We start from the raw sequence: 13,955 nt of genomic DNA, 5'->3' as shown, positions 1-13,955 counted from the left end.
CCAAGATGGTCTTTATTAATGGAAATGGGCACTAGGGGTTGAGATGGTGCATCTGTCACGGACTGCATTTTCTCTTCTTTCGTCTCCTATGAATCTTGCCGGTTCATTTGTGGAGCAGAAGGACAGAAATGCGGGGGAAGGGATGTTGGTCACGTCACTTAAAGTGTAGTGGAAAGTGCTGAGGTGCCAGGGAGACAGGTGTGGCCTGCCCGTCACCTGAATTTGGTTACAGGGAGTGATATTTGGTCTGGCTCAGATGGCTCCAAACTCTACCTTGGCCTGGATGAAACATCAATATAATCTGGGTCTTTTATAGCAAGTCCAGGCGGACGACAATCCATGCAGCGGCCTCAGACTTATTCCCTGGCTCTCACCGTATTTCAGCCTGAATTGTCTGTCTACATCTTAGACTCAGAGAATCGTAGAAAACGAGGGTTGAAGGGACCTCAGGAGGTCACATCTAGTCCAACCCCTGCTCCAAGCAGGACCAGCCCCGACTGGACTACAGCATCCCAGACAAGGCTTTGTCTACCTGGGTCTTAGAAACCTCCAAGGATGGAGACTGCACCTCCCTGGATAACCTGCTCCAGTGTTTTACTACCCCCAGGTGAGAGAGTTTTTCCTAATATCCAACCTCAACTTCTCTTGCTGCAACCTGTGCCCATTGCTCCTTGTCTTGACACCACTGAGACCAGTCCAGCTCCATCCTCTTTGAGAACAGCCTTGGATCCAGTGGCTCTCATGCCCAGGGCATGGGGCAGCCCATTGCAGATTTATGACCTATTGCCACATGCAGGAGAAGACACAGACCACATTTTTGGGGCAGAGATGTGCTCAGGCCGAGATGTTGGCTCGGGGCTTTCTGCATCTACCTGTGTGACTGTTTATAAGCCAATGTGGACCTTGCGTTTCCTGCTCTAGAGTCAAGATAGAAATCCAGCTGGGAATGAAATGCACTGAAGGTATCCCTGCCTGAGGCATTGGTAGCCCCCAGTGCATCCCCACAGCTGGGTCTGTGCAGGGGATTTCATCTGGAGCCTGACAGAGGGAAAGAGCCCTCCGATGCGGAGCACAGACCTGGCCTTGGCAATGGGACGCTGAGCAGGGTTTGTTAGACTAGAGCAATCTGCAGGCAGCAGCAGAGATCCTCTGAGCTCAGCTGGGGGGAAGGCAGCTGGCAGGATGTGGCATTAGCAAACAGGAGGAAAGATTTTCAAGGGCTGGCATGGTGCAAAGGGGACAGGGGTGAGGCTTGGCATGCATGGTCAAGTGAGCGATGGCACATCTTGCTGGCAGTTCCACCAAAAGATGCCCCTGGGGGAAGGTCTCGCCTTGCCCGTGAGCAGCAATTCTCAGCTGAGATGTCCCAGCACCCTGGGGTGCCTCAGGAGCCTTTAGTAAGGTTAGGTGTGCATGCAGCCGTTGCAAAATCCTAGATCCACCCATAGACTCATTGAGGAACCAGGAGAAGAACCCCTCTCCCCTTCCCGCCCCTCCTTTGCTATAAGCACTAGGCTTTGCTCCACTCCAGACAGAGCCCGGGATGGGGAGACCCCCTCGTGGCACTGCACGGCATGGTGTTGGGGACCGGCCCCCTTCCCCTCCTCCTGGCAGAGCCCGCAAGGATTCGGTGCATGCCAAGCGCCTCACTTCAGAGCCGCCGTGGGCTGAGCAACAGCTGTGGCCAGAAGACAGGCACGTAGATGATGGGGCGCGGGGAGAATAAATTGCATGAGTCAGACTAAAAGCTTCATAAATATTGACTGGCTTTAACCGTCCCCCAGGGACGAGACTACCTCACTTTATAGCCACGGCCTCTCCCTGCTCGTTAAGCACTGCTCTCCAGAAAGCACGGGCAGGCCCGGGGGGAGACCGGGGAGACGTCTGCAGGCCTGTGCGCGTGTGATGCTCGTGCCCTCTCGGTGCTCCCCAGCTACATCCCTTACCCCCGGCTCTGATGGCTTTGCCTATGGCTGGGTGGGAAGAAGGTCGTTCCCTGCTGGGGTTTCTACCCAGGTTCCTCCGGGGAGGAAAGGCAGCCAAGTCAGGGAAAGAAACCCTGGCCAAGGGGCATGAAGGGGTGGGAGGGATAGTTCAGGGGGTGGAGATGGTACCGGCATAGGCAGAGAGGTAGGAGATGAACTCTGTGGACCAAGGGGAGGAGAGTCTGGCCCTGAAGCGAGGAAGGAGAAAGCCCGAGGGTGTGATTGTGCCCCTGGGAGCTGACCCAGAGTTGCAGCACAAGTGACTTCCCCTGCACCCTCCTCTCACACCTGCAGACGCTATTGGCAAGCAAACCACGGGGCAGGGTGATGGCAATGTCCCCTGCATGGCCTGGGTGCTCCTTCCTCTGCTGGCCTGTGTCCACAGCCAGGCACCACCATTAGCAACGGTCCATTGCTAACCCTAGCCCTAAGTCCTCGCTACGGAGGACAACAAAACTCCCCCAGTTCATACCAATCAGACTAGGGGGTAAAATGCCTTCCTGACCCCAAATCTGGTGTCGGTCTGACCCTGTAGCCAGGTCAGCTTTGGTCCTGGCAGGAGCACTGGCACAGCCCAGTGCCCATCCCCAGCCTGGGCTGCACCCAGCACCTCTGGAGGAGGCTTAAAAAGCCCCTGGCACATGGAGCAGAAAGTGGGGGCAGAGCCAACCAGCAAAGCCCAGAAGCCTGGAAAAAACCCATAAAAGAAAATAGGCCTGGCTACCCCTATAGGTGTCTGCCTGTCCCTCTGCCAGGGACACGGGGAGACCAAATAACCTAATGGAAATATAGAGCTGCAATTGCATCCTCAGCCGGGGCAGCTCCCCTGGGCTCGCTGCAATCCAGCCAACACGGCCCAAGGCTTCCTGATACCCAGGAGTCTGCTCACAAGAGGAGGCCGAGGTGATTTAGGACCAAAGAAGTGAGATGGAGACCTCCTATACTAGACCCCAGCTCTTGAAAGCTTCAGGCTGTAGTCTCTCAAGGGGCTGTGAGCAAATGAGGCACAGATCCACCACAATTTTCCAGCCACTTCCTCCTTTCATACCAGCCTGAGGTCTAGGGAGGATGGCAGCCCTGAGCACCTCCATCTAGGTCCTTAACATGGCCCGCCCTGGGGAGAAAAGAGTGCGTGTGCATTGAGAAGGTGATGTAGAGTTGCGTTTGCTCATCCCGGCAGAGCTGGGGGTGATGCTAGGGGTGCAACGTCCCTTTGACCAGTTGCACTGGGCCACATGTCCACTCTGGGATTTCTCAGCCGTGAAGGAGACAATCTTCAAAGAGATGCCAGCACTGGGGATCACGAGCTAGAAAACCTAACCCTAAAGTGCTAGTGCCTGTTGGCCAAAGCAGGTCACAGGTGCAATCAGGTGGCGTTATAGGAGGAATATGGCATAACGGGGTGGCTATCCCAGCAGGGAATATCCACAGACCAGCTGTTTGCAAACTGCCAGTGACTCAGCTCTGCGGCTCATCCCCGCCGTCACGCCAGGGAAGAGACAGGAGCCAAGAACAAAGTTGACTGTCGTTGTCATTGCTTTGTCTCTCGGTATCATTAAGTCATAACAGCAAATTAATGACTGGTCCTGGCTCTGCTGTGATGAGGAGACTGTAAATAGCCCAGCACAATGAAGTCAGCCCCCTGAAACAGAGGTGGAAATGATGCTTCTTGCACACCACTGTGTTTTGTCTGAATAAAATACAAGCTTGACGCAATCAAATGTATCAGCACAACCACCCCTGTCCCCAAGCAAACCAAGGGGATCTGGCCCCACTTGGGGTAACTTTGGACCTGATGTCAAAGCTGACTCGCCGGCCTGGAATAGGCTGCAACCTGCTGCCTGCCGAGCTGGGGGGAGTCAGGAGAGGGGGAAGACCCCCGCACGCCAGCAATCAGCTAAATGAAATGCATGTCCATCTCTTCCCCAGCACCATTCTGGCACTCACTCCATCTCGGGCTAATTAAGACAGGGAAGGGCCGTGATAAATGACCCAACTCCATTACCCTGATCGGCCCCGCACCGGTGGCACGCGGTAACGTGCGTGCGAGAGAAGCACTTCCACGCCAATGCAGAAGTCACCGGGGCTGAGCCGTCGGAAAGACACCTCACAGGATACACGCTGTCGCCACATCCCAGGCGTGTGTGCGCGGACGTGAGCGCGATGCACAATTCGGGAACGCTGGCGCACCCGGGATCAGCTGGATTGGAAAGATGTTGACCGAGTTCCTCTGACGTCCGCGACGGGGTTGATCTGTCCATTTCCCAAGGAGTGAATCATATTGACAGGTTGAATTATATTTCAAGAAGGGTTTTTTTTTTTCCCTTCTCCCCCCTTCTCCCTCCCTCCAAAGACCATTTGTAATCGCGGCACATTCCCTGCCTTTTAAAAGCGAGCTCAGCCAGCGCTGGTCACATTGAAGCCCTCCATCCTGTGCAAAAGAAGGAGTCTCCTGAGCGGTGGGGACATGGGCAGGATCGGTTCAGCCCAGCTTTGCTTTGGGATGCTTGCAGTCTTGGCCATCGTGGTCTACATCCCTTCCACACATGGGAAGCCTTTTTTACTGCAAGGTAAGCTGAAAGGCCGGCATGCATTGCTCACACAGGTGGGCGCTCGCCTCTGTTGGTCATCTATCTGCTTCGCTTTCCTGCTTGCAACCATCAGAGTGCATTGATTATCATTTGCAAGGTCATAAGGTGACCTAGGCTCACCATCTGACTCACCTGAGACCTGCCCAGGGACCGGTAGACCTGTCCCTCTGCCCCATTGCTGGGTTTTAAACATGTTGCATTAAACTATCAGATCAGAAGCAACCTGCAGGATGGGTCTATACCTTCCTGGTCTTCAAGAGAAAAAAAATGTCTAGTGTTAGACAGCTATGGCCTCAGCATGTACCATGTTAGGTCTGACAAGTTTTAAGAGTCAGTAGTAGACGGGGGTTAAATGTTTTCTTTTCTTTTTCTCCACCACGGAGGAACCGGCTTGTTAGATGCTCTTCTTCACTAATTTAAGTTCATCTTTTCTGGGACTGACCCTGCAGGGAAATGCTGGTCATTAATCTTCCTTATTCAAGAGCCGATGCAGGGAAAATAACAACAGCTTTCTATAGGCTAGAGAGCCATGTATCCCTTTGGAAATGACTTTTCCTCCAGCACAACCTATTTGCCTTTTTGTAGCAGCCCCCAAAGCATTCGCAAGGTCCCTTCGGCTGCCGCTTATTTTTATTTCTTTTTTATTGCACGTTTGTATTTTTTTCCTGAAGCACACGACTGATCGGAGGCATTTTGAACGCCTGGTCTACGATAGCTTGAAATGTGCACCTGTGCAACCCCACTGACTCCCTGGGTTGGATCCCTGCTTGTGAGTGAGATCAGAGCCAGGCCCTTTTAATGGATGTAGTGCATCCAGGATGGTTTTGGCCCAGTCTTTGTGGCAAGCATTGCTTTAATTGCTCCTTTGGAGACTTATGCAGCGGTGTCTAAATATGCATCCACGTGGGCAGGTTCTGGCGCATCCTCCAGCTCTCTCAGGTCACCTGTAACAACACCCGTGTGGCACCTTGGAGGGCTCCTCTTGGCCTTAAGCCCATCAAGGAGGAGGAGGAGGAGGTTTCCTGCCTTCTGGTCCAACTCCCTGCAGGATGCATGGTTGCTTCAGCACCATCCTTGCTCTTTCGGGGGCTTTGTAGAAGCTGCTCCTTCATTTTGGGCATGGAGACAGCACGTTGCATGCAACCCTACACATCTGGGGAGCCCCTACCCCCAGCCTCAGCCTATACAGGAGGCCGACTGCACACAGCTGGCAGCTCCTAATCTCCTATGCCTCTGTGCATAGGGCACGCACCTATGAAGGGTCTTCCATGGTCAGCAGAGACTGGTAAATGGGGAAGGGGTAGGGCAGAGGGTTTAGTTGATCTTTCCAAGGTGAGGCAACCACTTCCCAGACGGCACATGCTAAGGACACGCTCCATGATAATCTCAGAGCAGGCCCTGGACCCCCTCTGGTAGCAGGACATGGAAATGTTGGGTTGTGGGAGGGTCCCCCATGCACAGGGGGGATCCTTGCATGGCCCATAGCCAGTCAGATGCTTTCCTAGGGGGAGGGGGACATGTCTGGGGGCTGCCTGCTCTCTGCTGTGTCCGGCACCTGGAAGGGTGCCTGGGCACCAAAGGGAACTGAAAAAGCTTCACTGACTGCAACTCAGATCTAGCAAGGATCTGGTGATGTGGGTCCAGCATGGGTGCAGCTGCCCTACACTGGCAGTGGGGGTTGTTCTGGATGGTCTGGTGCACTCCCAGTCCTGGCAGGATTCGTGCAGGTGCATCCTGACAGGCAATTTGGATGCAAAAGTCCCAGGTCCTGAGCTGATCGGGGAGGCTCCCCCAGCCCCTTGCATTCAGCCTGGCCACTGCACTGCAGTCTGGGGCTGCCAGGGTGGGCAGACACCCTGCGTGAACCCCACTGTCCAGAGCCAGCACCCCTCTGCATGCCTCTTCCTCCCAGCCTTCCTCTCTGACCCGACGTGCGGGAACTAGGTCTGGTGCTGGGGTCTCATTGCCCCTGGCAGCGCGGCCTGAATGTCATCTTCTGTATGTTACAGAGAACCAGGTGTTTCCAGAGAGAGAGGACGCTGGTCACCAAGATGCCCTGCTGACTCTGCTCCTTGATAAAAACCCTGCCTGGAGGCACCCAGCCAATATCGGTACGTGGGGGGGAGCAGGGCAGCAGGATGTACCCCCTCCAGCACCAGGGAGCTTGGGGTACTGGAGTATGATAGGCCTGGGCCTCAAGAGCTAGTGGGCACCACTTGCTAAGTGAGCCTAGACAGGCCCGGATCGGGACCCCGCTGCCATGCACCAGCTCTTCTGGGGCCTGCAAGTTTTTTGGGGCTGCTTTTCTTCTGCAAATCTGACTTCCAGCCATCTTCACAGCTCAGCTTTACATTGAATAGCTCCAGAAGGGTTTGCATTTTCCCCCTATCTGGTACAACCGCCCTTGCACTTGATAAGGAGCACTAATGAGGGGTCCCTGCAGCCTGGTGGGTGCTGGAAGAGGATTCTGCATTGTACCGGGGGGCCGGGACCGGTCCAGAGCAGCCCCAGGGGCAGGGGGAAGGGGGAGCCAGCCGTCTCCCCACCCCTTTGCTGCATCCCGTGCTCTGTGCCCATAGCTCAGCGTCTGGGCGGCGTGTTAAGAACAGCAGATCTAAGAGCTGGGAACCCAGACAGGTTGTGCGCTGGGGTCACTGCATTGCAAGCAGCATGTCAGAGCCCAGGGTTGGTTCATCCAGGCAAAGAGCCATGGGGGCTCCTGCCTGCACCTAAGCTGTACCTGAAGCCGGGGAAGGAATGGGCGGTAGGAGATTTCCTGATATAAGAGCATAAAAAATTCAGGTTGGAAGGGAGCTCAGGAGGTCACATCTAGTGCAACCCCCTGCTCCAAGCAGGACCAGCCCCAACTACATCATCCCAGCCAAGGCTTTGTCTACCTGGGTCTTCAACACCTCCAAGGATGGAGACTGCACCACGTTGCTGGGTGACTTGTTCCAGTGCTTCACCTCCCTCCTATTAAGAAAGTTTTTCCTAATATCCAACCTTGACTTCCCTAGCTGCAACTTGAGCCCATTGCTCCTTGTCCTGTCATCTGCCCCCACTGAGACCAGCCCAGCTCCATCCTCTTTGCAGCCCCCCTGCAGGGAGGTGGAGGCTGCTATTCAATCCCCCTCGGTCTTTCCTTCTGCAGACTCAATCAGCCCAATTCCCTCCGTCTCTCCTCACCAGTCCTGTCCCCCAGCCCCACAACCATTTTCATTGCCCTCCGCTGGACTCTCTCCAATGTGTCCGCATCCTTTCTGCAGTGGGGGCCCACAGCTGGACACAGGACTCCAGATGTGGCCTCCCCAGTGCTGAATAGAAGGAAGGAATCACTGCCCTTGATCTGCTGGCATTGCTCCTACCAATGCAACCTGGGATACCGGTCGCCTTCTTGCCAACAAGGGCACACTGCTGGCTCCTGTCCAGCTTCTTGTCCCCTGTCCCCCCAGGTCCTTTTCTGCAGAGCTGCTGCCCAGCCCGTCACCCCCAGCCTGCACCGGTGCAGGGGATTGCTCCCTTCATAGCTGCTGGACCAGGGCAGAGGCACTGGAAAGCAGGACTGGGCTGCAGAGTGCTGCTCTAAGGACTCAGGTCCTTGCTAGGGATTTGGGCAGGTGTCAAGGTGCAGACCCAGCATTTCTCGTGTCACTGCACACAAGGACTGATCCCCAGGTAGATCCATGAATAATGCTCTCTCTCTAGGGCCCATGCACAGCCCAATGAAGGTGGGTGGACTCCACTTGACTGCAGTAGGCTTCAGGGCAGAAAGGGATTCACTTCAGGGGAATGTTTCCCATGAAAGCAGGAGCTTAGTTCCTGATGCTTCAGCACCCCCTTCCCCTCCCAGTTTGCTATTCCCAGTTCACACCAGTCCAGCAACTGGTGTGGAGAGACACTAGGAGCTGGACATGCCGAAGGATGGGAAAGGCACCCAACAGGGACAAACTCATGGCTCATGCACTTCTGCCCTGGAGCTGTGTGTGCTTTCAGGGCACCCTGGATGGGGAGAGCAAGGCACAGCTGTGTGCAGGGGCACGCCCAGGGCTACACCGAATGTGCACAGCACAGCTGGGAGCAGCCAGGTGCCCTGAGCACCAGCCCATGCACTGGTCTGTGCTGTCTTTTCCATCAGGCCTTGCCCAAATGCTGCTGTTTAAGCCTTGTGTTGCCCCATTCAGCCGGGCCTGGGAGCCATGCAGGTTGCTCCCCTTTGTGAACGGAGTCAGGTCCTCTGGGAGCATCATCCTGTTCCTTTAGAAAGGCTGCACTGAGGCTCCCTCCTGCAAGGTGTGTGGGCACCTGGCTTCTGCTGTCTGGCACCAACAGGCCTTTGAGGACCATGTTAGGGTCTGTGTATACAGCCCTGGTCATGGGTAGCTGGAGCCAGGCGCAGCCGAGTCCTTCCAATACTTGGCTGCGGGGGTGATGCATTCCCAGCAGAGAGAAGCAATGTTACAGGGCCAGAAGGTCACATCAGCAAAACCAGAGTGGTCGGCTGTATGAATGTCCACCAGGTCCTGAGCATGTCGACCCCGGCCCATTTGGACCTGTATTGGGCACCACGTAGGAGTTTTGCAGCCAATGCAGCAAATGTGCTGCTTTTCCAATGCAACAGGGAGGCCAGATCCTGTAGGTTTCCACAGAGAATTACAGCCTTCCTGCAGCCTATATTTTGAGGCCGTAAGTGGCAAATTGGCCTCATTTAGGTTTCTAATTCAAGCTTCTAATTTGGGTTCTGGCATTGACACGGCATTTGTTATTCCTTCCAGACTTGGAGCTGGCGAAGAAATACGAGGAGCTGCAGCAGGTGAGAGAAGCACGTGCCTAAGGACGCAGGCTCAGCCCAGCCCTGCTTGGGGTTAGATAGTGCAGGGAGATCGTGGGGCAGTCTCGTGCACCCAGGGTGGCTTTTCATTGCTTATCGCATGGAGAGAATAAGAGAGGAGTAAAGCAGGGTTGCAAATATCTCCCCAGCAGCAAGAAACAAAGAGCCCGTAGTGAGCAAGCTGCAAAATCCTCTATAGCCCCTCTGAAGTGCAAGTGCCTGGAGAGGGGATAGGAAGGCTCAGCAAAGGGAAACCTGCCAAGGGAAAGGCTATGGCCTCTCCACATTTATGCCATTGCTGTGGGACAACGGGTTCAGGCCGGAGACAGGACAGCAGGAGTCACAGGGCAAACCTCCCCGGGACCGTTGCACCTTGTGTGGAGGTAGCTCACCGTGCGGAGCAAGGCTTGCACTCGTGGAGAGAGATAGAAAAGCAGAAGCACAGGGAAGTCGTGGAGGACCGATGGCTGGTCACGGAGGGTGGCTGATTCCTGCTTGTGTTTGCTTCACCCAGCTGGCGAGGCTGAAGGAGCAGCTGCTGGCGGACGAGGGCTCTGACATGGCCTATCCCTTGGAGAGCCTGGCTGCATCGCACCCGCAGAAGCGTGGTGGGTTGGGGTCGGGGTTCGTGTCCTGCCTCCCCTCAATGGCAACCAGACTAAGGCTGCCCCAGCTCACGCTGCTCCCTGACCTAGCCTGGTTGCTGATGGGTCCCGCATCCATTTGGCCCTGCAGTGCACCCCCTATAATAGTGTGGACTGTTTTGGGGGAGAAACAGGAGATTTCCAGAGCCCCTTAGCCCTCAGCCTGCACCTAATAGCTCAGTGCAGGGTCCTGATGGATAAAGCACTCACAGTCATGTGAAACCCACCCTGGTTTTTGCCATACAGGGGGAGGGTTTGCATCCGCCTGTCGCCTTCCAGCAGTGCAATGCGGGGGCATCAGTGCAGCTGCAGCTGGGCACGGGGCAGCCCCTGCTCAGCCCTGGGCAGGGAGTTTTTCCTGCATTTACTGCCTCGGTGGTCTCTGTCTTTGCTTCGATGAGGGCTGGAGCCACGCGGGGGGCTGCATGCTCTTCACTTTGCTGAGGCTCCAGGGCTCTCTCCCAATTCACCCAAGGGAGACCCTATGACCACTGGGTTTCTTTGGTGCTGATAAAATATACATTTCACCAGCTCTTCCCCTGAACACAGTGATGTTTCCACTAACTCAGGCACTAGTGGGAAGGGTCTGGACCAAAGCCGAGGGGCTGTCCCAGCCCATGCATGCTGCTGTGATGGCAGGCGACATGCCCTGAGCTGTAGGGAGGTTGTATCCAGAGCAGGACAGGGCTAGCATCCAAGTGCAAGGAGCTTGGGGAAGAGAGGAGACTGCTCCTTTGGGCTGCTCTAATTTAGTCCTGCATGCAGAAAGCACAAAGATGCTGTAAATCCCCCTTTACCTGCTGCTACCACACCCAGAGCCAACCGTGTGCTCTGATCCTTGGCCTGGACCTAGCAGCCCCCAAACCACAGAGACATCCCAACACAGGCCTGACTTGTGGGACTCGTCTGGGAGCTCAGAGCCCCTCCAAATCAGCCGACCCTCAAAAGTGTTTGGCTTCTTCTCCCCTTCTCATCTTCCTTTCAGTATTCCCAGGAGCTCAGAGAAAGGGGCTCTGGGTGGGTTGGCTGTGCTGGGACCCTTTATAAAACCCTGGAGGCAGGGTATTTGTATTCCCATCCCATCATTTCAGGTCTTCTTCAGCCTGTTTCTCCTGAAAAACCCCATGGCTGGGGAATGGGTGGGTAGTTTGTGTTCTTAGGGACACCTGGCAATCAGGGCTCTTGGTAGAGGTATGATAACTTTTATTAGACCAACCAGATTTTTGCAAAATATTTCTTTAATTGCAAGCTTAGGGATACCTGTGTCGTGAAAAGAGGCCCTGTCTTGCATGCCCTGGGTGTCCTTCTGCCCTTGCTCTCATGCACAGCTGCAGGGGGGTGCCCAGAGAGCGTCCCCAGTGCATTGCCGGGTGCAGAGAAGGGGCACCACGGCAGGGCTATGGGCACTGGTTAAAGCCCAGCTGCTGTGAAGACCCCCAAGCTGCTCCAAACTCCCCGGGGTTGTAATCCCACTCGCCAGATGGAAGGGGAGGTGTGAAGAGCTCACCCCCAGAGCCCCCCGCTCACCGCTGTCTCTCTCTTGCCCCTCCGCAGCCTGCTTTTGGAAATACTGTGTCTGAGGCCTGGCCCAAGGGGAGGAGGAAGAGGAGATGAGCCCCACACTGCCAGGCTGCGGCCTCGCTGCTTCATCGTCCTGCTGTTCCCCCGTGGAGTGAGGATGGGCAGGGGTCCGGCTACACCACCACAGCCCCCTCCCTGTGGGCACCAGCTTCCCCCTCCGGGCTCTGCTGCACCCCGTCTTCCCAGCTCTGCCTTGCTTTGTTTTTTAGCGTGCTCCCTGGGTGTCCCTGCCTCCTCCAGCACTGCTCCATGCTTCCTTTCACCCCCGTGCCCCCCATCCCTCCGAGCCCTGGGAGGATGCCCGGCCAGCTCCTGCCCTCTGCAAGAGTTGGGCATGGTGGTGTCAGGGATCCCTGCTCCCCTTCCCCACCTGACAGCAGCAACCCGTGTCCAGGAGGGCAATGGGCCCGGAGCTGGCACCGGTGGGCTGAGCGCGGTGTGGGGGCCCACGGGCTGACGTGTCTGTGTGCGAGTCCTGTCCGTGTGCACTGTATGCATCCTTTGGTGTTTCCCTCGGGGGGCGGGGGGAGAAAAGGCACAGAACGGAGCCGCTGGATATCACTCAATAAAGAGGAAAGACCCATTTCTATTGCACGGGCATCCTGGGAGTTTCCTTTCTCTTTGCAAAGAAGGTGCAGGGACTGGGGAGGGTGCTCATTATGGGTGCAGCAATGGGGTCTCACTCAACGGATGCCTCCGATCCCAGCTGGCCATATCGTGTCGCTGCTCAAGGCTTGGATTGTGGTCTCCGTTCCTCCAAAACCAGTTACTCTCCTCTCTCCACTCCCTGGCTTCTGGCCCATGCTGGAAGCAGCAAGGTCCCCTATAGGCTCCTTTAGCAGGGGACCTATACCTCTGATAATGCTGCATCTGATACATGCCGCCAAGGAGCTGTGGGCAGCAAGCCGATCACTCCCAAAGCACATGCCACTCCTGCTGCTAGCTTTCTGGGACCTAAGCTCTGTGCTTCATATGTATGCAGTGTGCATGTGTAAATGTGCCTCTCGTGTGCCGCTCCTATCACAGCAACAGCAGCAGACACAGCCCTTTCTGCAGAGAGCTCTCTCTGGTCCTTGGAAACGCGTTCGGCCTTTTCTGCCCATCGCCCCATACCCAGCGTTCCCAGCTTGGTGGGCAACAAGCTGATAATCTCTAATGACCAGAGCAGAGGATTTGAGCTGAGGTCTGCAAGCCCAGCTGTGCCCCGTCTGCTTCCCATCACACCGCGCGACTCACAAGCGCAACGTGAAGCTGTAACGATTGCACTATTAGCCTTCGTGGGTGGGGTGGCATTGGAGAGACCCTATAGGGTGGTTGCTGAGGGAGTGCAGGCAAATGCGACAAAGTTCATTGATTTTAGGGTGGAAGGGGTCATTGGGCCAGCTCAGCCTATGGTTTCTGCGGCTGAGTTTGTTGCTGGCTCTTTTCTGGCAATGACTTGAATCCTTATGGCCTTATACACCTGGGGCAGCCTATAGAGTTTGAGCTTGGGGGACTATCCAATGGTGACCATGGGGGTATGAAACATAAGTTAAGGAGGCAGAAGGCTCCCCTCCCTCTCCCTTTTGCAATAGCAAGCTGTGGGCTGGCCCTTCCCTTCGGAAAGGGCCGGTCACAGGGAACAGACAGACCATAAACCAGCCCCTTGCATGAGGTAGGGACTTCCTCTCTGGGCAAGTGACTGCTCTCCAGCCTGGAGCCTTATTGCTCTGAAACACACAGGGCACATATACACGTTCCTCTTTTAAGCAGGCTTACCCTAAAATCACCATTATTAAGGTGCATTAAGGACATGTGTGTGCCCTTAATGCACCTTAAAAATGGCAATGTAAAGCTATATTGAGCCTAAATTTGATGCCTGCTATTAGGTACTAACAGCTAAGTCATATTAGCGCATGTGTAGAGGTGCTAATGCACATTAATGTGGTATGTGTTAATGGATACACACTATGTTAATGCGCATTAGTGCATCTACACATGCGCTAATGTGACTTAGCTATTCATGCCTAAATTTAATGTGCCTTAATGCTCATTAGCATATCCACATGTAGACGTGTGCCTAAATTCTCTTAAGTTGCAGGGGTGCAGGTTGTAGCCGTGTTGGTCTAAGGACATAGGCAGACCCGAAAGCTTGCCTAATAACTATTTTCCAACTATTTGGGTTGGTCTGTCTAATAAAAGATATCAGATTCACCCAAAGAACCTTGTCTGCCTAAATTCTCTTAATGCATCTTAAGCAAAGGCATATTAAGTTTAAATGCACATAAATGCACGTATAGACATGCCCCCAGAGAGGCAAATCAGATCTCCCTTGGGTGCTGCTTGC

The 13,955-nt window shown here is 55.0% G+C and overlaps 1 protein-coding gene across 1 annotated transcript; it reads left to right on the top strand.

Annotated features, from left to right (window-relative positions):
- Positions 1–2,593: 2,593 nt before the first annotated feature.
- UTS2B (urotensin 2B) lies at positions 2,594–12,162 on the top strand. The gene is made up of 5 exons (XM_059731875.1): positions 2,594–4,567; positions 6,553–6,687; positions 9,349–9,386; positions 9,919–10,012; positions 11,603–12,162. The coding sequence occupies exons 1-5, from the start codon at positions 4,453–4,455 to the stop codon at positions 11,626–11,628; spliced, it is 408 nt and encodes a 135-aa protein (XP_059587858.1). The 5' UTR covers positions 2,594–4,452; the 3' UTR covers positions 11,629–12,162.
- Positions 12,163–13,955: the final 1,793 nt, after the last annotated feature.

The sequence above is a fragment of the Alligator mississippiensis genome, chromosome 7 (assembly GCF_030867095.1).
Source record: "Alligator mississippiensis isolate rAllMis1 chromosome 7, rAllMis1, whole genome shotgun sequence".
Lineage (NCBI taxonomy): Eukaryota > Metazoa > Chordata > Crocodylia > Alligatoridae > Alligator > Alligator mississippiensis.
This window is presented reverse-complemented; position numbering and strand designations above follow the sequence as displayed.

What these genes read in the sequence shown, in the direction of transcription:
- UTS2B (XM_059731875.1), top strand. Translation starts at nt 4,453, where the DNA reads ATGGGCAGGATCGGTTCAGCCCAGCTTTGCTTTGGGATGCTTGCAGTC. An exon ending in ACTGCAAGGTAAGCTGAAAG is followed by an intron (nt 4,568 to 6,552) that starts GCCGGCATGCAT and finishes TGCCCCTGGCAG; the next exon opens with CGCGGCCTGAATGTCATCTT. An exon ending in ATCGCACCCGCAGAAGCGTG is followed by an intron (nt 10,013 to 11,602) that starts GTGGGTTGGGGT and finishes GCCCCTCCGCAG; the next exon opens with CCTGCTTTTGGAAATACTGT.